The 27,370-nt window shown below is 50.5% G+C and overlaps 1 protein-coding gene, 1 long non-coding RNA gene and 1 other non-coding gene across 5 annotated transcripts in view; 2 read left to right on the forward strand and 1 right to left on the reverse strand.

Moving 5' to 3' along the window:
* The window catches only part of PKNOX2 (PBX/knotted 1 homeobox 2), a 296,941-nt gene that overhangs the window by 256,459 nt on the left and 13,112 nt on the right, over positions 1–27,370 (forward strand). For 2 of the 3 annotated variants that reach the window (XM_069566572.1, XM_069566573.1), the window contains exons 7-10: positions 2,944–3,132; positions 16,611–16,740; positions 17,174–17,271; positions 18,083–18,202. In XM_069566572.1, coding sequence (XP_069422673.1) covers positions 2,944–3,132; positions 16,611–16,740; positions 17,174–17,271; positions 18,083–18,202 — 537 coding nt within the window. The remainder of the gene's footprint in view (positions 1–2,943; positions 3,133–16,610; positions 16,741–17,173; positions 17,272–18,082; positions 18,203–27,370) is intronic. The other variant, XM_069566574.1, reaches the window with a different exon arrangement.
* LOC138427203 (uncharacterized) lies at positions 815–11,300 on the reverse strand. Its single transcript, XR_011251938.1, has 6 exons — positions 11,054–11,300; positions 10,565–10,661; positions 3,131–3,330; positions 2,915–3,035; positions 1,945–2,262; positions 815–1,105 (listed from the first exon to the last, which is right to left on the reverse strand). It is a non-coding gene; the product is annotated as an uncharacterized lncRNA (long non-coding RNA).
* On the forward strand, positions 8,103–8,174 carry TRNAW-CCA (transfer RNA tryptophan (anticodon CCA)). The gene has a single exon. It is a non-coding gene; the product is annotated as a tRNA-Trp (tRNA).

Here is a 27,370-nt window from a genome sequence, read left to right on the forward strand (position 1 = left end):
AAATAAGATTTCTTTGAATATACAAGTTTTGAGGTGAACACATGTTTTTATTTCTCTGGGATAAATGCCCAAGAGTGCGAGTGCTGAGCTGGATGGTATATATTCAGTACTGTAAGAAAGTATTCTGCTGTTTTCCAGAGTGGCTGGACCATCTTTTATATCCACCAGTTACACATGAGTGATCCAGTTTCTAATTCCTTGCCAAGATTTAGTGTTATCTGTTTTTAATGTTGACCACTCTGATAGGTGTGTGGTGACATCTTACTGCGGTTTTAAGTTGCATTTCCCTGATGCTGCATGCATGTGTGCTAAGTCATTTCAGCCTTATCTGACTCTGTGTGACCCCATGGACTGTAGCCCATCAGGCTTCTCTGTCTGTGGGATTCTCCAGGCAAGAGTGCTGGAGAGGGTTGCCATGCCCTCCTCCAGGGGATCTTCCCAACTCAGGGATAGAACCTGGGTCTCCTGCTTTGCAGGAAGATTCTTTACCGTTTGAGCCACCGGAGAAGACCCTTCCCTGATAATTCTGAACGTCTTTTCGTGTGGCTATTTGCCATCTATGTATCCTCTTCAGTGAAATGTCTGATGTTGTCTTTTGCCCATGTTCTAATTGGATTGCTTGTTATTTTACTGGTTAGTTTTGAGAGTTCTTTATATATTCTGGATGTAAGTCCTTTGTCAGATATGTGTTTTTCAGATATTTTCTCCTGTTCTGTAGTTTGTCTTTTCATCTTCTTCACAGGGTCTTTTGAAGAGCAAACATTTTATACTTTGATAAGGTTCAATTCATCAAGTTTCCCTTTTCTGGGTCATGTTTTTGGTGTCAAATCTAAGACTTCTTTGCCTAGCCCTCTGTCCTGATTATTTTCTCTTGTGTTTCTTTTCTTTTCTTTTTTTTTTTTTTCTGAAAAACTTTACAGTTTATGCCTTACATTTTGGTCTTTGAGTTAATTTTTGTGTAAGATGTGAAAATCCACTGTTTTGCTTGTAGATGTCCAATTGCTCCAACATCTTTATTTGAAAAGTGGTTTGGCCATATCTACCATGAGCCAAAAGAATATCCATAGATTTTTTTTTTTTTTTTGATCATTTTTGGGATCTTGTCCTAAGGAAATAATGGAGAAGCATCAATAAGCTGTAAAGTTGGAAAATATTCACTTAACATTTTTTATAAAGTTGAAAAATTGGAATTAACCTAAATGCCCAACAATAAGGAATTGGCTAAGTAGGGCACACACATGGAATGGTATATTATTGCTGTGTTAGTCGCTCAGTCATGTCTGACTCTTTGCGACCCCATGGACTGAAACCCACTGGGCTCTTCTGTCCATGGAATTCTCCAGGCAAGAATATTGGAATGGCTTGCCATTCCCTTATCCAGAGGATCTTTCTGACCCAGGAATTGAACCCAGGTTTCCTGCATTGCAGGCAGATTCTTTGCCGTCTGAGTCACGGAGAAGCCCCATGGAATTTTTATTATTTTTTCATTATTTTATTATATTATTATCTTTATTATTGCATGGAATGGTATGCAATAATTTAAAATATATTTACTCAGTAACTTTTACCCACTGGAGAACTATCAGTATCCACATGTATTAATAACCACGATAACAGGATGAGCAAATTAGACGCCACTTCTCCCTTCTAGATGCCCACACGCTAGAAGCCAGAATAGAGAAAACAATGCTGCCACTTAGAAAAATACATCCAGTAAACTAAGGGGGAAAACGGGAAACAAAATTGCATGTACAAGGTGACTGGAGCTATGTTGACATAAGCGCATGTGAACCCCCCTCAAAAAAAAAACCCATTATCTTTTAGGGTGATTGGATCAAGGGCAGCCTTTTTCATCCTCTGTTTTCCTTACTTCCCACAGTGCTTTCTTGTCATCATAATAGCAACTATAAAAAGAAAAGGTTCAACTGAGAAATAGCTTCTTGCCTTGAAAGGTTAGGAAGGTCCATTTGAAGAGGCGGCAGGCTCACGTATAACCACCCGAAGGGCATGGAAAAAGCCAGCACAGACAGCTGAGTGTCCCAGCGCCCAGCTCAGTCACACTGGATGACGCGGTCCGCCAACAGGCATTGATGGGGTGTCTTCATGGCGACTGGCGACACACGAGGCACTCAAACCACGAGTTTAAGAATAGCCGGTCCCTGGCCTCCTGGGGCTCTCACAAGGAGCTCTGATCTCTGTCTTCTTCATGCCGGTTCAGGGCCATACCCTTCGAATCTTGTGCCTTCCCTCAGACCCTCCCTTCTGCAAAAGTGCACAGCTGTCAGGAAGGGCGTCATTGCGTCCAGCTGTCAGATAGTGAGGTGCAGAACTTACGCACTGGACCAAGGCCACACAGACAAGCAGGCCCAGAGCTGGAGACCTGGCCTTCCATCTCCAAGGCTGTTCTCAGAATAGCACATCTGCCCTCAGGACAGCTATGATAACAGGAGGCTCAAAAAAGTAAGCAGGAGCTTCCCTGGTGGCCCAGTGGATAAGACTCTGCCTGCCAATGCAGGGCATATGGGTTCAATTCCGGGCCTAGGAAGATTCCACGTGCTTCGGGGCAACTAAGCCCGTACACCACAACTACTGAAGCCCAAATGCCTAGAGCCTGCGCTCTGCAACAAGAGAAGCCATTGCGTGAGAACCCCATGCTCCGCAACTAGAGAGTAGCCCCCTCTCGCCTCACCTAGAGAAAACCTGTGTGCAGCAACAAAGACCCGGGGTAGCTGTGTATATGTTTTTTTTAAGTAAAAAAAAAAATCTGTGCATTTAAAAATACAAGCTAACAATCTGCATGTACCCACAGAGAGAATTTAAATCCTGTATCACCAGAGCAGGAATGGGCTTCTCTCTGCTGGTGTGCTTGGGGTTCAAGGGTCAAGGCAGTGAGGGGACTGGAATCCGGACACACCTGAGCTCCCCTGTCCTTCCTCTCCACAGATGGTGAAGGCGATCCAGGTGCTGAGAATCCACCTGCTGGAGCTGGAGAAAGTCAATGAACTCTGCAAGGACTTTTGTAACCGGTACATCACCTGCCTCAAAACCAAGATGCACAGTGATAATCTGCTCAGGAATGACCTCGGGGGGCCCTACTCCCCCAACCAGCCCTCCATAAACCTTCACTCACAGGTAACACAGAGCACTGGGTCCTCTCTCCTAGCCAGGCTCCAAAGCCAGGTATCAGAAGGTCCGTGGTTTAGGGAAACGGTTTAGAGTCACTGGATCCTTTCGTCATGAGATGCATCCTCTGGTCCGTTCCTCCTGGTATTTTCAGGCAGCCAGACCCTCGAAAGCCCAGTGCTCACCATGCCAGGGCATCAGTATTCCCTAGAAAATGACTAGATCTCAGAGGGACAATGTTTAAAGTGATTCCTGGCTTCTGGGTCCAAGAAATTGCAGGAAATGAGCACAAAAGTTAAGGAGACGGAGAGTTTTGCTGGAGGATGAGGCAGGACAGAGCTGGGAATGGAATCAAACATGCCAGCACCACCCCTTGGATTCTCCAGGGGCTTTGGTTTAATGAATTTTTGTGTTCTGGGCAGGAGGGTTTGGGGGAAGTGGTCCTCTCTTGAATTCCACTCAATAGAAGAAGACAGAAGCTTCCCAAGGGACAGCTTTTCCCCGATCATTCTCTAGTTGCTCACCTCACCCTGGCACATCTGTCTCCTTGTGGTTCAGGGCCACTGTATAAGTCACCTAAAGTCACCCCCTCCTCTCAAGATTCACCTGCCACCTTCAACCAGGATGAAGGGAACCGGGAACTGTGGAAACAATAGCTCTGCTCTAGGAGAGAATGGGTTCTCTCCAGGGCAGAATATTTCCCCCAAACCTATGAACTGTAAAAGCTTCCTGGCGATACCTTTCCAACTCACTGGTGTCTCTATAAGCCCTAGGCTCACCACCTTCTTCTCCCACTGAGCTCTGAGTCCAGGACAGGCACATGGAGATCCCACAGGAAGTCTGCCGTAGCCTTCTACCCATGAGACAATCAGGCTTGGGGATACAGGTGAACTTTCTAAGAATGCTTGATGAAATGTGCTGTAAAGAGTGCCAAAGAAAGGTGATGCCATTTTTAACCTGTAAATTTTAAGGACCAACACATATCATCTATTTCTCTAGGTTGGCAGAGGCAGGGGAAGGGACAGGGTGACCTCTAGAAGCCAGCCACACCTTGTACATGTTGACCACAAAAGTCACATCAAACCCACCCCCAGGGGATCTCTGGGGGACTCAGTAGTGAGTACTGCAGGAGACACAAGGCAGGAAGTTTATTTCCTCTCCCCTTTGCTTGAAATCACCAAATCACTTTATTACAGATCTAAACTCTGCCGCCCAGGCTCCTGCTTGCTAATATTCTCTTGAAATAGACTCATTCCTTCAGAGTCTTATTGTACTTTCCCTTATGATCAAAATTAGCAAGAAACTTGCATAAAAGAGGACAATAATTGCTCAACGAGCATCTCGTTTGTAATTTATTAGTTTCTATTATTGTGGGTTACCATGGCGACGCTGCGCAGCCCCGGTGACGGGAGAGATGCAAGATAGGAGCCGAGGAGGCTGTGAGGCCTCACCAAATGGAGATGCACATTTTTATCAGTAATTTTCATGAAAATAATAAGTGAGGAGTTAATGAGATGGAAAGCCATCCTGTGGCTATTGTGAATTTGTTTTAAGTGTTGATCTAATTAGAATGCATCGGTCAGGAAAAGTAATGAGGATTTAGTGCCTCACAGAGATGTGAGGATCATATCAGAAAATTAGCACAAGTCTTTGGAAATAATCAGGTCCTTGGAGAGGCACCGGGTTTCCCCTTCTGGGCCCTCCAGCCCCAACTCGAGCTCTGGCATTGAGGGTGTACCAGGGTAGAGGGGAAAGAAAGGAGGGCCAGGGGGCTTAGTAGCCACAGGGGCGCCTGAAACGTTGAAATCCCGGGGCCGACAGGTTCGTCCTGCAGGAAGCAGGGTCACTGGGAGACACTGTAGAGAAGGATAACATGGGTGCTGGGTGAACCAGGCATGGGAGGTGCTGTGTGCAGAAGTCAGTCCTCCTGGGGGATCCCAGCATCCAGTGCCTCTGAGCTTAGAGAGAAGAGGAAGGAACTTTGATCTCTATCACTGCAAGCAGCACATCGGTGCCTGACAGTGGAGCTGGCCCTGGGGTGACCGCTGCAGAAAGGCCTCTGATCCGCTTAGAAAGGGGAGCTCAGACAATCCGACGAAAACAAATACCCTGAAAAAGAGAGAAGACACTTGGCGAGGCGGTCCTGTTTGCCACTTCTCAGACTGGCCCCTTCCTTTCCTGTCTCTGCCCCCACCTCCTCGGTTCAGGCTTCAGTGGGTGAATCAGGTAATCACACACGAGCTACTGTTATAGCTTCCTATTCTGCTCTTCTGTGGCTACCTCGAGGCCCTCCTGCGCGCGCGCGCGCGCGCACACACACACACACACACACACACACACACACTTTCACATCCGCACGCCTCTTAGGCTTCTGCGGCTGGCTTTATCATCTAAAGCACTGTTCAAGCCCTTCCCCTGCTCAAAAGCGCTGATTACCAGCTCCCCCCAGGGTTTTCACATCCTTTCACCTGACATTCAAGGCCCTCCTCCTTCACTGTTCTTCCATGCCCGTGCGTTTGGGTGAGGTCCCCACACCTCTGCAGGACCGAACCCAGCCTCTTCGCCAAGGGCAGTAAGAAGGCTGCCTCCCCATAGAGGCCTCCTGGATGCCCCACCCCAAAGCTGGACTTTCCTTTCTCTCAGCTAACTCCTGGGCATGGCAGGCCATTTATGTGGTAAATATCACATGTGACTTTGCATCATCATCACTTGTGTAAGCCCTATTTTCCTCTCCTGGATAACAAACATTTTTTGAGCAAAGACGGGATTTCATATGTTATTATACCTATACCCGACAGTAACCACACAGAGTCTGGTGCATGGTAGTTAACCAATAATTTTCTGTTGAAAGAAGTAATATGATGAGAAAGATGGAGAGAGAAAAATCAGAGGCAAGAAGAAGGCTGAGGAGGGGAGGAGAAATAGGAAGAAAGAGGGAAAGAAAGGCAAATGTCAAGGGTATGCTTTGCTTTTCTGTCTTATATTCTTTTTTCAAACTTTTAATTTTTTATATTGGAGTTTAGTTGATTAGCAATGTTGTCATAGCTTCAGGTGAACAGCGAAGGGACTCAGCCATACATATACATGTATCCATTCTTCCCCAAACTCCCCTCCCATCCAAGGCTGCCACATAACATTAAGCAGAGTTCCCTGTGCTATACAGTAGGTCTCAAGGGTCAGGTTTAAGAGGGAGGTGCAGAGAGGATGAAAAACTGGAGGAAAAGAGCAACAAAGACGAAGAGACACAGAAGGAAGAGGAAAGTGAGGCTGGAGACAGACAGAGGCAGAAAGAGATGGAAAGAGAGACAGTGACTGCAGTAGGGGGGAGGGGCTGGGGTGGGGTCGGTGCAGTGTCCTGGGGGTGTGCAGAGGAGAAGGTGGGCAGGATGCCTTGTGTGTGTCGCCCTGTCCTCATTCCCAGGCTCCCATCTCTTCCTTGCTAAGGTGGGTGCAGGCTGGCCCTGGGCCTCCCCAGGAAGGAGAGACCTATGAGGCTGAGAGACTCAGTGCAGGAGGCAGGCCTGGGGTCTTGGCATGGGAATCAGTATCAGAAAGGAGAGAGGAGGAGTCTGTGTGTGTGTGTGTGTGTGTGTGTATCTGCACACACATTCGTCATGGTTCGACCTTAATCCCCCCCTAGCCTGAAATAGCCGCAGTGCGCGCCAGCCTGGCCTGGGGAGGGGTGTCTCCCCTCCAGAACATGATCCGCAGGATCAACATTCCGGCCAGCCGCCAGCTTTGTTGCAAACTGCTGGCTCATGCTTTTGCCTGTGTGCTGATCATCCAGTCTTGTGTTGCAAAGTGGGAGATACTTTTTTTACTCTCATTGGTCCCCCTCTCTCAGATGCCATACCGTGTCCCCATCTGGCACAATGGGGTCTGGGCATACTCCCCACTTGGCCTTCCATTTCGAAGCGTGAGCTTTCTCTTAGTGGGTAGAATGGGAGTGCCGTGGGGAGGAGACTGCTGCTTCCAAGCAGGAGAGGTAAACTGGGGTTTCCAAGGACTTGGGCCACAGCCTGCTCTTCCCCCTCCCCAGGAAGCCATGCTGCCCTGCCTGTGTCTAATGACATCCTAGCTTCTTACTCAGCAGAGCCCAGGCTTCCTGTGTGGGCAGATACTTAGCAAGGAAGCTCTTCCTTGATTCCAGAGGCTTCCTTGGTGGTTCAGACTGTAAAAGAATCTGCCTGCAATGAGGGAGACCTGGGTTCGATCCCTGGCTTGGGAAGATCCCCTGGAGCAGGGCAGGCAACCCACTCCAGTGTTCTTGCCTGGAAAATCCCATGGACAGAGGAGTCTGGCGGGCTACAGTTCATGGAGTCTCAAAGAGTCAGATACAACTGAGCAACTAACACTTTCACTTTCCTTGATTCGACTGAAGAGACCCTCATGCCGGCCTTGCTCAAGCTTGCATCTAACCTAAAACCATCTTTCCCCTTGGAGATTAAACCTCAGCTCTCTTCCAGGGCAGATCAGGCTGAGCCACAGTTCTCACTCAGTTGCCAAGCAGTGGGGGGACTCTTACTGTAGGCACTGCACTAGGTCCTGAGAGAAGACTATGAATTTTCCAGGATGAGCATTCAACCTCAGTGGGAGGGAGCTTGTGTCCCACCTGAAGATCTAGATAAGTTCTGTGAGCATACAGTGCTCAGGGGCAAGAGGACCCTGAGGAAGGGCAGGAAAGCAGCCGCTGGAAGGGGTCTGGATTTAGCGAAGCATGTATGTGGCCTGAGGTTGCCCAGTCACTTCTCAGCATTCTTCTACCTCCCGCTGGGAAAGCCCAGGCCCCACCTGTATACCCTCATGGCCAGGGTCTGTTTCTGTCCAGAGACAGGTTGAGCCAACCTCAAGAGGGATCAGATAGGTCTGCAGGAGAATTTTCAAAGCTAATGTGATTGGAGAAGCTGTAGCTCCACTGGCTTTGGGAGGACTTCCTGAGGGACAAAGCATTTCAGGCAGGCTTGGGTCAGTAGGGGGCTTCCCTGGTGGCTCAGAGGTTAAAGCGTCTGCCTCCAGTGCAGAAGACCCAGGTTCTATCCCTGGGTTGGGAAGATCCCCTGGAGAAGGAAATGGCAACCCACTCCAGTATTCTTGCCTGGAGAATCCCATGGACAGAGGAGCCTGGCGGACTACAGTCCACAGGGTTGCAAAGAGTCAGACACGACTGAGCGACTTCAATTCACTTCACTTCACTTCTGGGTCAGTAGGGGCTTGGGGTAGTTAGGCTTGGGGCTTCCCTGGTGGCTCAGATGGTAAAGAATCTGCCTGTAGTGCAGGAGACCTCAGGTTCAATTCCTGGGTCAGGAAAATCCCCTGGAGAAGGGAATGGCAACCCACTCCAGTATTCTTGCCTGGAAAATCCATGGACAGAGGAGCCTGGTGGGCTACAGTGCATGGGGTTGCAAAGAGTCAAACAGGACTGAGTGACTAAAGCTTTCATTTCACTTTTTCTTTTCACTCAGGAGAGTGGAGGGCGGTTAGTAGACAATCTGGGAGCTCTCAGTATGAGCATATCCATTGTAAAGAGAAGTCTGGAGAAGGGCAGAACAAAGAGGACAGTCCATGGAGCAAAGAGGCCAGGGTTTAGGGGGAAACTCATGCCTCAAGCATCTGTTCAGGTATCTACCAAGCCTGCTCAGTTCCAAGGGCATAAAAACCACGGCAACACAATCTCTAACTGCAAATGGAGTATCTTGCAGCCAGATTTCTAGGGGCTATGCCTTGAGTCTGATCATCATAATTGCCAAAGACTTCCATTCTTCAGTGGAGAATGTGGGCAATGGGTTAAGGCTTGAAGATGCATTGGAGATAATTGAACTAAGTTGCTACCTCTTGAGCTGCTCAAGGGGGAACTGGCAGAGAAAAGGGAGAAAACGTCCACGATTATTGAGCTCCCCGGTCTCAGACACTGTGTGTACTGGGTGTTTGACACAGATTCTCTTACTTACTCATCACAACCAGCCTGCAAAGTGCACATGCTTTTCTCCACTCTATACCCAAGGAAAGGGAAACTCAGGGCAGTTAAAGCTCAAGGCCCCATGCCTAATAAGCGACAGAGTCAGGGATGGATTCCTCCAGAGTCCATTTTCATTTCCTAGGTCCTTTTACTTTTTCAGTGACGTGTAGGAAGGAGAACCAGGGTTCCTGGACCCCGAGTAGGGAGCCATGACCCTGTCTAGCTGTCGATCAGGGATCAGAGAGCGAGTGAGGAAGCAATTGCGGAAAAAAAAGAATTTGGATTTGCTAGTTGAAAGTAGGGAGGGGAGAGGCCGCAGAGAGCAGAGTTCTGAGATGCCAGGCTTGGCCCACCAGATGTGGGGCTGCTCTCTAAAAATACAGGAGGGGCATTATCAGTGCACCCCCGCCTGGGGAAGGGGACTTGCCGATTGACCCACGGGGGGAGTCTGCATTTTCGGGATTAGCAGGAAGCCACGGGGGTGGAGGGCCAGCACCTCAGGCCAGCCCCTGGAAGTTCTGCGTTGTGGCCGGTGGGAGTGGTGGTCCACTCTGCAGGGTCACTACTGAGATGGAAAGGGGACACCCGCGACCCAAGTGACAGGACACTGAATTCCACTGCCTTCCTCCTCCATGGGTGTTAAGGCTGTCCCTTCTGGGTCCCTAGCACACCCCCCACGACCCCACCCACCCTCCAGCTCAGGGGCCAGGACCCACTGAAGGCGGCCCTGCCAGGCTCAGAAACCAGAGCGGCTCCCTCCTTCTGAGGGAGTGTTCCTTAAGAGCAGCAGCTGCTGCGTGTCCCTGCAGGCCAAGTGCCTTTCCCTTGAGATGTCAGCTCTCACCAGGAGAGGAAGAGGAACGGGGTTAGGTGGCTTGTTTACATGTGACTGGCTTCCCGGGTTTTGGAACCCAACTCTTCTCAGCCTGAGACAGGGCAGGACGCTGGCTTTGCCAGAAATGGAGGGACACTGCCAGGAATGGGGTGCTTGGGGACAACGGTAACCTCCTCACCAGGTCCAGACCTCAGCTCAGGCAGGCCACCGACCTACCAAGCGTCTATCAGGCACCCAGTGCTGTGCTGGGTAGTTTGGGGAATTTAAAGACCCCTATTTCCCTAAAAGAAAAAAGAAAAGAAAAACCCTGCAACCAAACGGGGAAAAGACACATGTATAAGAAAGATCCCTTGTGCTGTGTGCCCAGTGTGCCAAGCCAACAGGAAGCGTTAAAAAGGAGTTGAGAGGATGGGCCAAGGGCATGCCCGAGTGGGTCAAGACAAGCTTCCCAGCAGAACCCAGGCTCTCAGAATTGGCTCCCCACCCCCAGCCCAGGCAAGTTAGGCACGAACCGGTCCTCCTAGGAGGCTGGGGAGGCTTTGGGCTTGTGGATCAGCAGAGACCCCTAGTGGCCTGGGGGTGGATGGCAGACAGCTGGGGCCGCCCGCTCCGGCCCACCCCCCCACCCCCCATACCCTCCACCCACTCACAGTACATCTCAGGGAGTGGTGATGTTTTTTTCTAAAATCCCCAACTGGAAGGGCCTTTGCAAGTTCATCCAGTTCACTCCCCTGTTTCGCAGGCCTCCTAATAAGATAAAACAAATTCCAGCTATTGCGAAACATCTTAAAGGAAAACTATAATCAGTCCTTTCCTTCACTCTTCATTTCTTCCTGCCGTCACAGTTTGTTCCAGGAATTTCTTCCTTGAGTGGGAATTAAGTCTTCCCGGGCAACACAAGCCCTCCCCTTGATAACAGTGAAGGAAGACAGTCGGAGGAGGCACACCTCCCCCTGGGCTGACATCAGACCACAGTGTCAGAGTTCAAAGTCAATGCCAGCTCATTTCCAACCCCCAACCCCACCCTCAGCTTTTAAAAGTAATCACGGAGCCTTTCACTTTTTCATAGTTCAAAAGGGCTCCCTTTTGAACAAGCCATCTTTTTTTGTTCCAGAAATGAAATGTGGAGTAGAACTCACCCAGTGATCACTGTGGGTCAGAAAGAATGGCCGATGGCCCCAGGGACCATGGGCCTGGCAGCTGGCCCATGGGCGGTGTCGAGGAGCACAAGTTCTCAGCTGTCCTAAAGCCGCTCTCCTGCCTCTCTCCACGCCCCTCCCCACCTCCCCGAGGGGTTTTCAGCCTGTGTCTCTGAGAAACAGCACACAAGGAGCAGGAGAGGGATGAGGCCTGTGGAGGCCAGCTCACTGGTTTCCATCTGACCTCTTGGTCATCTAGTCCCCACCCTAAAGGATGTCCTCCCTGGGAAACTCTAAGCTTTCAGCTTTTTGGCCCATTTCCTACTAGAAAGTAAGAGACCCAGTGGAACAGCTCCAGCAGAGAAGCCAGGAAGAATGTCCATGATTCCTAGGCTTTTGGCAGTTTCCAGAGGCTTGGGGACACCCCTGCCATGCTCCTGAACACAGCAAAGAACTCCTGGGCTGGATAACCAGCTTTCAGCCCCTGGTTCCTGGACAACTCAAGGGATGTGAGACACAGGATATTGGGATGTCACTGAAACTACCACATGTGCTTCTTACCTCTTCACAGGGCCAAGGAACCTGGCAGGAAACAGCTCTGTTTGGGTCTAGATGGAGTGGCATCCACCTGGTTTGGAGTGTGATATGCCCCAGGAGGAAGCTGTCAGGAAGATAATAACACTGTGTGCTTAGCCAGCGTCTTCTCCCCAGGGGGCTCCTGCTGCTGCCAAATGAGCTCCTCCTTCAGAAAAGACCAGGAGGTGGTCCCCAGAGACCTAGTCACTTTGTCTCCATAGAGACAAGGCTCTAGCAGGCTGGAGACTAAGGCAGGACCAGAAATAGCTGCAAAGTCAAGTCACGGGGCTCGTCTGGGACAGAGACTGCAGCTTCGAGTTCTGTGGCTTGGCCTTGGCCCAGGAACACCGTTTAGGCAGGGAGGCTGGCACAGGGCACGTGGCACTGATCACCATGGCTAGGTGTGCAACTCTGGGTGAACCTCTGGTGTTGCTAAGTAAGGAACCCGCAAGGCTCTGCGACTTCTAGGACAGGTTTTAAACCCTGGCTGTGCCATTCCCTAGTGGAGTGACCTTAGCCAGAGGAAGTGGGAAATGATTTACTAGGTGCCTAAATGCGCCAGACACCATGCTTACCTTGGAGCCTGGCTGACTGACTGCAAAGCTCATCTCCCCACCGCAGCATCCATGCCACACTTGGGACTGGAAGACCTGGGTTCAAGAGCTATGTGACTCAGGAATGTCACTTCCCTTCTCAGGACCTTGATTCCTCCTCAGGCAAACAGAATCGATGATATTTGGGAATTCTCTCCTCTGCTGACCCCATAGGTAGTGGTGAGGTTAAAATGAAATAGTGCAGTGAGAGAATGTTCTCTGATACTCAGTGTGTACAATAAAAATGTCGTGTTCAATCCCAGCTGATCTTTGGGACCATCTGAGAGGGGTTTTTAAAAAATACAGACTGCTAGGACCTCCCTTGTGGTCCAGCGGCTAAGACTCTGTGCTCCCAAGGCAGGGAGCCTCGGTTCAATCCCTGGTCAGGGAACTAGATCCCACATGCCAACAACTAAAAAAAGAAAAGAAAGGAAACACAAGATGGCTGATGGTCTCCTTTAATGGCCCTGAGAATCTGTGTCTTTAAAAACACCCCAGTGCTCAGGCAGGTTTGTGAAACAGCTCATATTCACAAATGTAAGCGGCTGACAGCAAAAGGAGAAGGGGGCAGCAGAGGATGAGATGGTTAGATAGCGTCACCCGCTTAATGGACATGACTCTGAGCAGACTCCGGGAGACAGAGGAGCCTGTCAGGCTACACTCCATGGGGTCGCAAAGAGTCGGACACAACTGAGCGACTGAACAGAGATGAATATCACTTCCCTAGACCCCAGAGATGCCAATATTTTGCCTCTTCTCTGTCTCAGCTAAGCTGTGGTCAGCAGAGGCCCCTGGCCACAGTCTCCACATGAGGTTCTCTGTTTCATTCCTTTACTGATGTAACTCAGCCGCCTCTCAGCACCTCCTAGCAAAGACCCAAAGTAGGAGGAGAGGGTAGGAAAGTGAAGGGTCTGATGCAAAGAATAAATTGCCTTTAGTTACCCAAACCAGGTAAGCTGGTGCAGAAGCTAACCAAGCCGCAAGGCTGAGAACCAGTCAGAGTGTGAATAAGCCAGGGAAGATCCAAGTGATAACTCACTCTCTTGCCTCTGGCTGGTAAAGATGTGCTGGTTGAATCCCAAGTCATACATCTTGTATTTATTTTACTGGCTTTGCTTGTATTTTCCTAACCTTGCTGGATTTATTTTGGGGGTGGAAGAAGGTCTGGAACAACTTTTTATGTTGGAAATTCCCAAATATCCTTATTCAGTGATGAGCACTGTGGTATGGATGGTTCCAAACCAGAGGTCATTGAAAAGTCATTTGCCAGGAGTATTATGGTGAGTGTCAATGGAGTGGCTGTCCCTGACTATTAAATGTACCTTCCAGAGACTTCCTTGGTGATCCAGTGACCAAGACTCCATGTTCCCAGCGCAAGGGGTGTGGGTTCAATCCCTGATCAGGGAATTCGATCCCACATGCCTCAGCTGAAGACCCTGCAGGCCACAACTAACGCCTGGCACAGTCAAATAAAATAAATAAGTAGTTGTGGTTTTTTTTTTTTTTTTAATTTTCAAGTTTGTCCCAGCTTTTTATAATCTCAGTACTGGTTTACAACATGGGAGAAAGGTTGGCTGGGAGGCTGGATCGAGGGGAGCTCAAGTTCGGAGCAGACGCAAGCTGAAGAGGCAGGCTTCGAGGATTCCTGGGTGTGAACACAGGGCCAGACACGTCTTCTAAGTAAGGAGCCCCCTGAAGGGCTGTGAGTGCATGCTGAGTCGATTCAGTCGTGTCTGACTCTTTGCAGCCCCATGGACTGTAGCCTGCCAGTCTCCTCTGTCCATGGGATTCTCCAGGCAAGAATACTGGGGTGGGTTTCCATGGGGCCAAAGAGCCATGAGGTGCTAATTCCTAATCCTCCATCCTTTCCTTGGGTCCCCATGCTGCCTCTGTATGTCCGGGTTTGGGTTGTTTTTATCTGCTCACCTGCTCATATTCATTGAACCCCTGTGATTCCAGGAGCGCCTTTCTGCCCAGTTCTTGGCCCTGGGGTGGGTGTGCAGTGTTTGTGGGTGAAGGAAGGCTGTGGCCTAACCTTGTTGTTGCTACCTACCTGGGGGACCTTGAGCAAGTGGTTTGGGTTTCTTAGCCTCAGTTCCTCGTTTGTACCCCAGGGAGCTGGAATACTCAGGCTGTAAGGGCCCTTCCAGTTTCTAGATTTCTGCAGGTCAGATGGTGTTACACTTGAGCTGTCCAAATGGAAAGGCTGAGAGTCCTGCTCAAAGAATAAACCTCACTGGCGGGGAGGCCCTCACAGATCCCAGAAAGGAAAAAGCGAGGCAGGAGCTGGCCCCTCCTCCCTTCCCCAAGGTCACAGCCGCAGAGGTGAGCCCAGTGGGGAAGCAAGGCCTCCTCCCCCACCCCACCCCATCAGAAGCCAGATGGGAGGCGCAGGCATGGAGGAGGGGCAACCAGACTCCAGCCCCATGGCTGCTTATTTATAGCCTGATCTCCTCAGCCCTGGGCCGGACAGTCTAGGAGGGTAAAAAAGGTGGTTCTGGAGAAGATGCCAAGGGTGGGTAAGCAGCTGAATCGAGTGAAACTGTCTGTACCAACTGCCTCCACCTGCAAGGCTCAGCCAGCTCCTGGGAGCTAGGGTCTGGGAAGTGACGCGCCACGGCTGTCCCCCGGCCCCTGATGTGTCTTCTTGGTCTGTGGCTCCAGATTTTCAGGCAGTGGCTCCAGGTTTTGCTCCAGGCACACACTTCTTGCTCCATGCTCTCTATCTTCCTGCATCTGATGGTCTAAGCTCGTCCAGTCCTTAAACCAAAGCTAGGGAGCTGGGGGCTTTCTTTTCCCCCTGATTTTCTTAACCATGGTCATGTTCAGTCATGTCTGACTCTTTGCGACTCCATGGACCGCGTGCAGCACACCAGGCTTCCCTGTCCTTCACTGTCTCCCAGAGTTTGCACACACTCCTATCCACTAAGTCGATGATGCCATCCAGCCATCTCGTCTTCTGTCACTCCCTTCTCCTTCTGCCTTCAATCTTTCCCAGCATCAGGGTCTTTTCTAATGAGTCGGCTCTTCGCATCAGATGGCCAAAATATTGGAGCTTCAGCTTCAGCATCAGTCCTTCCAATGAATATTCAGGGTTGATTTCCTTTAGGATGGACTGGTTTGATCACCTTGCTGTCCCTTTTCTTAACCATTTTCCTGTCTAAATCCTAAAAGCGTCAGGCCCGTGATTCCAGGCCTTCGGCATGGAAATGACCATCCTAGCCAGCAAGTTACCTGGTATAAGTCTTGTCTTCACAGGAACAACTGTGATTGGGGGGTGCTCAGTGACCCCAGTGGGTCTTTTCAGGCTCCCTTACTTTCCGCCATTCATGCCTGCCTTGCTTTCTCCAAACGAAACCTAGAGACCCCAACCCTCACAGTCAGTTCCTTCCTCACAAACCCACCCTAGCGGAGAAGAGCGCCCGGTGACCAAGAAGGGAGGCCTCACTGCCCCTTCCTGGAGGCCCTCAGCTGAGCCTGCTTCCTGTCCACTTACGTCAGAGTCCAAGCACTCTCTGCCCATCTCTTAGGTGGCAATGATGAGGGTGCCAGAAAAAAAAAAAAAAAGGCCCCTTAGCTGCTTTGAATTGTCTGCAGGAAAGGGGCCAGCAGGTGACAGCGTGGAGAGTGAGCCTCCTCAGGGGCTCCGTGCTGGGGCCTAAGGAGCAGGGGGAGCCGATGAAATGTGCCCCCAGCTGAGCGGACGCTCCTATGGGATGCCCTGGAAGATAGGTGATGAAGAGGACAGCGGGCTATTTTTATTATTATTTAACAAATAGTTTAGTAGCCACGATACAGCAGATCTGAACTAAGTACAGATAGTACATTGGAGGCTGCTTTGTGTGGAGCTTTGTGTCGTAAACGCTGTGATACGGATGCTGAGCTGCGAGGCCCTTGGTGGCAGGCGGCTCCTGGGGATAGCTGCGGGTGAAGGATGAGTATGTGCTAAGCAGGTCAAGTCCGGTTCCCAGCCCTGGCTTCACATCCGAGTCACCCAGAGCTTTCAACACGCACTTTCCCTGCAGAGCCCTGGCCACACCCCTGACCAATTAAGTTAGAATGTCTGGAAATGGAACCCAGGCATCAGCACTGCAGCTTCCACGGTGCAGCCAAGGTGGGCGCCACTGTGGGGGATAATTTCTGTCTCAAGTTCACGGGGGAATGGAATAGGTCAGCCGATGGCTCTTGTTGGTTGGTTGCTTGTAAGGTTGAGCCTCCTTACTCACACTTTCTAGGAAGAACCGCCTTTTGGATTTGGGTCTGGGAGGAGCAGGAGCAGGAGGCGGGAGGCAGGAAGGCAGGAGGCGGGAGGGAAGAGGAGGAATTTGGGGCTGTGGCAGCTAAGCCCTTAGTGACACTGTCACAAACCACACCTCCCTTGCTGCCAGGACCTCCTGCAGAATTCCCCCAATTCCATGTCTGGAGTCTCCAATAACCCCCAGGGGATTGTGGTCCCAGCCTCAGCGCTCCAGCAGGGCAACATCGCCATGACAACCGTCAACTCACAAGTGGTGTCAGGTCTGTGCAGGGGATTCTGGGGAACACCCCTGGGAGGAGAGTGGGTGGTCCTGAGGGAATTCCAGGGTTGGTGGGGGGCAAGACACTGAACAAAGTGTCCTAGGATGTGGGAGGGGGTGCCCCCTGGCAAGGGAGGGGCTCCCAGCTGAGTTTCCGTAAGCTTACAGATCATTAGCAAGACCTGGCGATGCTGGTGGTTTGGAACGAATTTGGGTCGGAGTCTCATGAGTCCCACCAAAGACCCTTCCACCCGCAAACACACAGAGACTCTGTTCTCTGCACCCCATCCCCTCCCACCCCTTCCCCACAGGGGCTGAAGGCCTCCAGAGTAGAGAGTGTTTATACGTGAGTGCCAAGTGGATTGGGAGCCCTGCTTGCCCTCACTCCTACCCATCCCTATGGCAGGGGACCCCAAAACTGGTTGTCTCCTCAGGTGGAGCCTTATACCAGCCGGTTACCATGGTAACCTCCCAGGGTCAGGTGGTCACCCAGGCAATCCCCCAGGGAGCCATCCAGATCCAGAACACACAGGTGAGTGTGTGTGTGTAGTGCAGGTGTATGCACACGTGCATGGCGTGGGGGAGGGCACCGTGCCCAGTCGCCTGCTAGGTGCTTTCAGCCGCTAGCTCCCTCGCCTCTCATCATTCCCCAGAGAGATATCATCACCCCCACCTGACGGGCAAGAGGTGGGCTCCTGAGATCTCAGTGCCTCTCGGGGTCACGTGGAGGGACTCTACACTTCCTCCTCCTGCTCTGCACTCTGAGCCAGTCTGTAGCTCAGTGGCGTAGAGGGCACACACAGAGGCCGGGCTGGGATGGGAAGATCTATCCCAGCTGGAGAGCTGACATTGGCTCCACCATCTTGGATAGGTCAGCTGATCCCTCTGAACTTCCGAGTTCCTCTCCGTAGAAGAGGGACTCACATCAGCTGCCCATGGCCCCACCAGCCTACAGAGCTGATGTGAGGGCTGACCATGGTAACGGATAGGAAAGCCCTCCGAAAAAGCTCATGTACCCCAGAAATGCTAACGACCATTGGACGGTTTATGGCAAACCTCTCTCTCCCATACCTTCTGCATGAGCCTGTTTCCTCTGTCTGCTCTCTCATCCCCTACCCCTCCTCCCCTCCTCCTCCTTCTCCTCTTTCTCTCTCCTTCTTCCCTTCTCCCATTCTCTGAGGGGTTTGGTGCCAGATGACAGGAAAGGTGACCTCCCCTGGACCCTCAGAATGAGTTGGGATAGGGTTATTGGCAGCGAGAGCCTGCCGTCTCTATGGCAACAGGTCCCTAGCTGCTGGCCTGCCAGGCTGCTGATGCTGATTTTTTCTCCACGTGCCCTGAAGGTTAACCTTGACCTCACCTCCCTCCTGGACAATGAGGATAAGAAGTCCAAGAACAAACGAGGAGTCTTGCCCAAGCATGCCACCAATATAATGCGTTCTTGGCTCTTCCAGCATCTCATGGTGAGTGTGTGTGTGATGGGGTGTGGAGTTTCAGTGTGGGGTATGAATAAGCCCTGGGACACCAGCCCATGATTCCCACATCTGCAGAGGGCATGACCTCAGAGAGAGGCTCTCTTGTAGGGATACCATCTTCCAGAGGCGAGGGTAGAGGGAGGCTTAAATGGGACCTAAAGCTGGAGATTCCTCCAGCGCTTGTGGCTACTGCCTCAAAAGAATATGACGTCCATGAGGGAATGGGGATGGACACGTTCTGAAGAGAGTAAAGTAGTGGGCAAGAGGACAGTGTTGTTTCATGAACAGTGGGATTCTGTGGGGGCGGGGCCGTGGTTACTGCTCCTGCAGGAGCCACGCTCACCCCTGTCCTCTCCCGTGGAAGAAAATGCTGATTCTCCACGAGAACTCTTCTGTTTCCTGAGTCCTTGGTGCTGGGCGGGGAGCAGAGGGTGTGCATCCCTTTCCTTCTGGTCGGAGCAGCCAGAGGAAGCGTGGACTGGCGAGCCATGGTTAAGCCCATCCCCTCCCTGAACTGGGCAGCCCAGGCTGAAACCCTAGCATCAGGTAGCCAGCTCAGTTCAGAGATGCAGAGCAGTCGTTTTCTTGGCTCTCTTCCATGAGATGATGATGCAGCCTGAGGTTTAATAGTAGAATTTATGGGGGACTTCTCTGATGGCCCAGGGGTTCAGGCACCGCACTTCCAAGGCAGGTGGCTTGGGTTCAATCTTTGATCGGGGAACTAATCCCACAGGCCGTGGTACAGCCAAAAAATTTTTTTCACTAAAAAAAAAAAAAGAGAGAGAGAGAGTAACGTTTATAGGCGCTTCCCTGGTGGCCCAGTGGTTAAGACTCTGAGCTTCCACTGTGGGGGGCGTGGGTTTATAAAAAACCTGCCATGTGCACCGAGCAGGATGGTGGTTGTGTCTGCGTGCACGGTAAGTTGCAACAGACAGGCCTTGGGTTGAGTATCAGGAGTGACTTCAAAACTGTGACCTTCTTGCCTCATTCAAGGGTTGGAGCAATAAAGCCAGTGACTCTGCCTGGGCTGAGTGTGTGTGTGTATGTGTGTGTGTGTGTGTCTGTCTGTCTGTCTGGGATGGGGAGGCAGAATCTTCAAGCACAGGCAGGCTCCCAGTGGTCTGCCAGCTCTTGGCCTGGCATGGCAGTAATAGACAGACAGGAGATAAATACCAGGCTTAGGGCTGTAGGCATATTGGCTGGCAAAGTAGGGAGAAGAACCAGGAGTTAGGGAGGCTCTTTGTTCAGAGAGGAGAGAAAGTCAGTGGATCTTGGGAACTAATTACTTAATCATCAGCCCTTTATTTGAAATGGGAGAGCCTCCAAAAGCCATGGGGCCCAAGCCCAGGATTTGGGGATCTTTGGCCACCTGATGAGAAGAGTTGACTCACTGGAAAAGACCCTGGTGCTGGGAAAGATTGAGGGCAGGAGGAGAAGGGGATGACAGAGGATGAGATGGTTGGATGGCCTCACCAACTCAATGGACGTGAGTCTGGGTAAACTCCGGGAGTTGGTGATGGACAGGGAGGCCTGGTGTGCTGCAGTTCATGGGGTCGCAAAGGGTCGGACATGACTGAGCGACTGAACAGAACTGAACTGAGGATCTCCGCCCCGGAAGCAGGGGGCCTGCCCACCCAGCAGATGGCCAGCATCGCTCTGGGGTGCTGGATGCGGCTGGAGCTCTGCGTCCACCATCAGATCCACACCCTCCCCCAGACTCTGGGGACATGGGGCCGCCCCAGCACTTTGCTGAGGAAGCCCATTTTGAAAGCAGCACCTTGGGCACAGACAATAACCAAATTTGGAAAGAAGGAGCTGGAAGGCTGAAGGTTAAGGTGAGGAGAGGAGGTTGGAGAGATGCCCAGAGCCTAGTGAAGAAGCCAGGGAGCCAGGGCCAGGCCCAGCCTCTTCCTCTAACTCAGGATCTGGAGCTCGTGGTGGGGGTGCCCAGGTCACCTGCCTGCTCTCTCTTCCACGCGGGAAGAGAGCAGAGGGCTGTGGCGGCCCTAAGACCCTGGTGTCTGTGCTGAGCTCCAGCCCTCCGCCCCACCCCGGGAAGAGGGCTTCAGTAGGGGAGGTTTTGTGTCTGTGCTGGCCTGTCACACCCAGGTTTGCGGCACCCAGGCAACCTCCCCGGCCATGGCAGGTGCCCCCTGTGTCCCGCTGTGAGAATGTGTAACTGTAGGGCAGTGGGAATGGTGGGAACGTGTGGGCTTTTGAGACAACCAAGCATGACTTCGTATCTAGGATTTCCCTCAATCCTCTGCGGTCTGGCCACACTCATCTCTTGTGGAGATCATGCCGAAGGAATGAAATGAGTGAGGAGGCCCTGGCGCCCTGGGTCTTAAAAAGTGTTAGCTGACTTCTCTCCCCTGTCCCCACCCCACAGTGTATTTTTGAAGACTGTGAACACATCTACAACCTCGCTTTTCAGGGGAGAAAACGCAAGTGTAGTAGGGAGAGGAGGCTGCAAGACAAGTCCCCACCCCACTGCCCAGGAGCCCAGCATCCAGGCCAGCACCCCTACTGCCTCCCATCACCTCAGCTGCCTCCCACCCCCAGATGGCAGCTGCCCCACCCCCCGAGTTACGCCTTCAGCCTGAGGCAGAAGGTCACAGTATCCATCCCTCCTGGCTGTGCCTGCCCTCTGACCTTGGACTTCAGGTCAATGTCCTGCCTCTCATCCCTGCCTCTCAGCCCTTGCTGCCCAGCCCCTTCCATAGCTCAGGGTCCTTGCCTTCCACTCCACTGCCACCTCCAGCCGGACAGACGAGAGAGAGCAGAGCAGCTGAGCAAAGCAGAGGGGGAGGAAGGACCCAGGTTAGAGCTACAGAAGGACCTGGAATGATCAGGGGGCCTGCTGAGCTGCGGGAGTGAGGTTGTCGCCCACCCCAGGCCCTCTGCAGCTCAGAGTGCACTCAGAGAGGATACTGTTGATAAAACACTCGACATTAGCAAGTCTTCCCCCTAGAGGCCATGGAGAGAGGACAAGGGAGTGACCCTTTGGCCTTTAAAGTCAAGAACTCAGAACTTCTGGATGAGGGGGAGGAAGAGGGTTGGGAGAAGTCTGGGCTCTAGTAACTCAGCATGACAAGCTTGTCCTCTTCAGGCCCAAGGCTGGCTCTGCAGATACAGGCAGACACACAGCCCCCGCTAAACACCAGCTCAGGAAAGGCACTGTGAAGGCTCTTGGTCACAGGGCACAGTGAAAAGAAGACAGGCTCTGAAGCCAGCCAGACAGAGGTGTGAACTGAGGGCCTTCCACTAGCTGGGCACTCGTTCGATTTCTTTGAAAAAGGAGGTAGTAACTCATTTCCCACAGTTGTGAAGATTAAATGAAATAACATATATAAAGAGCCATGCCTGACATACAATCGCACTTAAGAAATGTGAATTCTCTTTGAACTTTCCAGAAGAGTAGGCTGGGCAGGGTTTTTAGGCTAAGACTCAACATTTGTGAAAGTTATGTAGAGGTAGCTGACTGATCTGTTCTCATCCGTGATAGCTGCTGATTCTCACTTGATCCTAAGAATGCGTTGACTAACTGTTATTGTCTGTTCGGTGTGTACATGTGTGTGTCCAGTCTACATGTTTTATGTCTGACTCAGCTGTAAATTCCTCAATAGGGATCATATATGATACCTCTTCTATGGGCCCCAAAGCACTGATCGATCCCCAAGTGTGTATCTTACAGGATATTATAGGTATTGCTCCCAAGAAAGGGTAGCGTGATGAAATAGGTTTAGGAAAATCTGGATTATATGAAGTTTAGCTTATTTCTTTACCCTTAGTGTACTAGAGGGCTTCATGAATTTGCAAGAGGGTGCGTGGCTTGAAGCTTTCCCCAGACATTTGGTCACTCTGAGTCATACTCTTGTTTTCATTGTTGCTTTGAGGAACCACTCTATACAGTTGTTGGCGAATACTGCTCTGTGGCAATGTTGTGTTAGACACATAGTAGCTGCTCAGTTTTAGGAAGGAAGGGTAGAAAAGGTATGGATAAGGGCAGATCTCAATATCGGTAGATGTTGTCCTATCCAGTGCAAGGCAACTGATTTGTTGATTGGTTATTTGGAAAAGTTTGTTGAAGAAAGGAACAACCATTAAAAAGATACATTTTAATTTTATTTTATTGAATTATAGTTGATTTACAATGTTGTTGATTTCTGCTGTACAACAAAGTGATTCAGTTATACCTATGCATGTTTTTTCCTATTCTTTTCCACTGTGGTTTACAGGGTATTGAATATAGTTCCCTGTGCCGTACCGTGGGGCCTTGTTGTTTATCCATTCTACGTATAATAGTTTGCCTTTGCTGATTCCAAACGCCTAACCCATCCCTCCTGCAGCCCCACTTCTGCTTGGCAACCACAGATCTATCCTCTCTGTGAGTCTGTTTCTGATTTGTAGATAAGTTCATTTGTGCCATAGTTTAGATTCCATGCATAAAGGATATCACTTGGTATCTGTCTCTCTCTGACTTACTTTACTCAGTATGATCATCTCTAGGTCCAACCATGCTGCTGCAAATGGCATTGTTTCACTTTTATGGCTAAGTAGTATTCCACTCGGATAAGGCAATGGCACCCCAGTCCAGTACTCTTGCCTGGAAAACCCCATGGATGGAGGAGCCTGGTGGGCTGCAGTCCATGGGGTCGCTAAGAGTCAGATACGACTGAGCGACATCACTTTCACTTTTCACTTTCATGCATTGGAGAAGGAAATGGCAACCCACTCCAACGTTCTTGCCTGGAGAATCGCAGGGACAGTGGAGCCTGGTGGGCTGCCGTCTATGGGGTCGCACAAAGTCGGACACGACTGAAGTGACTTAGCAGCTTAGCAGCAGTATTCCACTCGGATAAGGCAACGGCACCCTACTCCAATACTCTTGCCTGGAAAATCCCATGGATGGAGGAGCCTGGTGGGCTGCAGTCCATGGGGTCGCTAAGAGTCAGATACGACTGAGCGACATCACTTTCACTTTTCACTTTCATGCATTGGAGAAGGAAATGGCAACCCACTCCAGCGTTCTTGCCTGGAGAATCCCAGGGATGGTGGAGCCTGGTGGGCTGCCATCTATGGGGTCGCACAGAGTCGGACACGACTGAAGTGACTTAGTAGTAGTAGTAGTAATATTCCACTGTGGGCTTCCCAGTGGCTCAGTGGTAAAGAATTCACCTATCAGTGTAGGAGATGCAAGAGATGTAGGTTCACTCCCTGGGGTGGGAAGACCCCCTGGAGTAGGAAATGGCAACCTGCCCTAGTATTCTTGCCTGGGAAACCCTGGGGACACAGGAGCCTGGTGAGGTACAGTCCATGGAGTCGTCAAGAGTCAGACATGACTGAGCACGTGTGCAGGCAAGTCAAAGAAAGACACATTTTATTTGGATTTAAAAGATGTATATTTGTTTGCTAATGTTTTGATATAGGAACAAGGTCATTTTCTCATTGAAGTTTGTCATTTTTACTTGCACACATTTCTCCTATAATATAGCATCTATAAATTTCATTTTTATTTACAATGGAATAAGAACTTCAGCTTTGGGGAAGTAATCTGGCTGTAGGGTCTTTTTAGACTTTTACTGTATATCCCAGTCTCTTTCGCTTGTCTTACCTGATCTCACTTTTAAGCAAATTTGACTCTGGAGTCTTTCCAAAGCACTCCACTTAGTTTTCTTAGCAACAACTCTTGCTTTTTGCACTCATATTTCATGGTTTACAGAATAGTTAATTAAGTTCCATAATTATAGTAACACAGAGAAGTAGCATAAACTAGGCATTGCAAAAAATGCTATCTTCCTGATAAGCAGATAAATTGGCTAATGAACATTCTACAAGTAAGCTATTCATCCTAAGCTTTCAGGATGTAGACAGCAGTTCTGATGGCTGACAGCAGGAAGGGAGAGCACGGTATAATATGCAGACTTGTTTAGTAGCCATCAATCATCAGAACTTCTTCTGTAGGTGCTGGTCCTCTGTTGTCTTCTTTCCTTCAGGCGGAAGTTGGTACTCTTTCATTCCTTTCGCCCTGTGTCCGAGACTTCTTGTCCTTTCTGCTGTCCCATGGCACTTGCAGCTCTGGAAATGTGTTCAGATGACAGCATGCTCCTGAGATAGAGGCTCAACTCCCGAGCCTTTTTGCTCTTAGGCTACTGTGAGATTGGGATGGTTTCATCCGTTAGGTCCTTGCTCCAGTGAGATTTTCTTGCTGTTGCATTCAGGCTGAAAGCAGCTAAATTCCTGCTGGAAGCGATCATTTCATTGCAAATCCAGATCGGGTGGGAAACCCTGGCAGAGGATCCCTTCTGTGGAGGCAGGGGGGTGCTGCTATTCCCAGGCTCCCCAGTCCCCACTTCTGCCCTCATCCCCTCTGGTCCAGATCACAGCTTCCCCCCACCATCCTGCCTGCGTGATTCTGCTCATTTCCATCAAAAAATGTGACTGCTCTCTGCTGCTGCCACCCAGGCACAGGAGCCACTTTACAGAATGTTTTCACTATGGGGGGATCCTGGAGAGGAAACCAAGCCCTAGTGGCCCCACCACCACCAACATAGCCCCCCCTACTCCAGTTGCTTCTGCAGCTTGCTGGGTGCGGGCTAAGCTTCTTTCTACATCGTCTCATTTCACCTGCCCAGTCATCCTAGGAGGGAGTAGTGCTACCATCCTCATTTTACCAATTACAAAACTAGGCTCCAAAAAGGTAACCTGACTTGAAACCAGGTCTGTGTGGCTTGAATTTCTTCCCACTAGGATGTACCGCCTCTCCACTGGCTCAAGAAACAGCAGCATCTCTTGGCTCCCACACAAAGTCTAGGGAAAGTAAAAGGGGACCCCAACTCTCAGTCAAGGCGCTGAGCCCCATCCTGGGACAGGTGTGGGGTTTGATAGTCTGGCCCTCATTTTCAGATACAGTGAGGCTGCCTGACTATCTCATCCGTTCCTCTTCCTTCGGCCTCCATTGCACCCACCAGCCAGGTGTACATCTCTCCAGGGTTGCACTCTGCTTGCTGCCACCTTGCCCCCACCCCACGGAGCTGACGACCTTGCTCCAGGGCCCTCAGATACGCTTGGCTGCAGTCACAAAACCCGAGTGCACAAAAGCACCAAGGGCCTCCTTGCTTGATTCTTTGGGTATTGAACTGTAATTCACATACCATCAAATCCACTCTTTAGCTATACAGTTCAGAGGCCTTAGGTATATTTACAAAATTGTCTAATCATCACCACTGTCTAATTCTAGAACATTTCATCACCCTGGAAAGAAACCCTGTACCCATTAGCCATCACTTGCGCACCGCTAGAAGCCAGTGGTCTACTTTCTGTCTTGAGGGGTTTGCTGATTTCGGATATTTCACATGAGTGGAATTGTATGATATGGAATCTTTTGTGGCTGGCTTCTTTCACTTAGCGTGATGTTTTCAGGGTTTACCCTCTTGTAATACATGGCAGTGCTTCATTTCTGTGTATGAATATCCCATTGTGTTAGAGAAACCACTTTATGAACATTTGGGTTTCACCTTCTTGGCTCTGAGTGATACTGCTGCACACGTTGGTGTATACCTCATGATTCTTGTCTCTGAGACTCTTTGTCCGGTTCCCAGCTGTTCTCACCCACAGGGCTGGAGCCTCACATGCTGGGCTCATCCCTGCTGGAAGTCACCCAGGTACAGCATGTGCCCTGCATGCAGGCTCCCGGCCAAGGAGGGCTTGTGAAGGAGAGAGTCAGTCGATTGCCTCTGCACCTCAGTGTTGCCTTCAATCACTCAGCAAACATCCTTGCCTGCTTCCGTGTGCCTAGCGTTGCATGAAGTCTAAAGAAAGAGGGCATCTGCCCCTGTCAGACACCCACCTACACAGCAGATAGAGACAGTTTATGCAAAAGGCATGGTACTTGGAGACAAGATCTGGATTTAAGTCTCACTGTCCCCTCAGTGGTAAAGAATTTTACCAGGTGGCTCAGTGGTCGGCCTGTCAAGCAGGAGACCTGGGTTCGATCCCTGGGTCAGGGAAGATCCCCTGAAGGAGGAAATGGCAACCCACTCCAGTATTCTTGCCTGGGAAACCCCACGGACAGAGGAGCCTGGCCGGCTCTGGTTCACGAGGTCACAAAGAGTCGGGGACGACTGAGCTTGCACGCACACACACATGCCCCCTGTGCCTAGCCAGCAGAACTGCAGTGAATTGCTGGACCTCAGCAAGCCTCAGCTTCCTCTGCTGTAAAATGGGAGCCACAATATCCAGCTCATAGCACCGTTGCAAGGATAGAGTAAGATGATGGATGCGGAGGTCCTTTGTCCTGAAACAGACACAGCTGCTGCTACAAATACCTGCAGGCTACCTCTGAAAGTCCCTGTAATCTGCTCTGCCTTGGAAACCTAGAGAGAAAAATCGACACTTCTAGGGAAACTGTGGAGTGAAAAAACATGGAAAAGCAAAAAAATAGCTTAGGGAGACTGCACCATTCTTGCTCCAGCATATATTATCTATTACTTTTTCCTGTAATTTCATCGCCTTATCTGAAATCTCACTCATCAGAGATTCATTTAAAATTATCCTATCAGAATGCCCACGGTGAGGCCATCACTCCTTCATAGCTTAGGTATGAATTAGTCCAGAAGCTTGGTTTTCTACACCCACTCCACCAGGATCAGTTTCAGGGAAAGAGTGCCAGTGTTTATTAGTGGTGGAAGATGAAGATCAGAGCATCTGTAAGCACAGCATTTTGAGGAGGTAGGCCAGAATGGGGTGCCAGAGGAAAGGCTCCTAGCAATTGTCTTCAGCTTCTCCTGACCCTTTTGAGAATCTGACGAAAGGTTTATCTTCATCTTGATGAACATCACCGCAGGGGATTTGACTGTAAAGTCCTAAAGGCTGGATGCCTCTGATTGAGGAAGCAGATGGGAGGATAGCATAAGGATCCAGGGATTCGTCACAGGAGGGACTGGGAAGAGTCAATGGAGCACAGAAAGGGAAACGCTGAGAAAGTCTGTGCTCACTAGTCTCAGCATTTTCCTGGGTCTAGTTCTGTTCCCTGAAAGCACAGGAAGATCTCTCATTTTTTCGTCCTGAATCCTGGGGGCTTCTCTCCACCAGAACACAGATCTTCAACCAAATCAGTCTTTAAGGCTAGCCCAGAAAACTACCTATTTTAAAAAA

The sequence above is a fragment of the Ovis canadensis genome, chromosome 21 (genome assembly GCF_042477335.2).
Source record: "Ovis canadensis isolate MfBH-ARS-UI-01 breed Bighorn chromosome 21, ARS-UI_OviCan_v2, whole genome shotgun sequence".
NCBI lineage: Eukaryota > Metazoa > Chordata > Mammalia > Artiodactyla > Bovidae > Ovis > Ovis canadensis.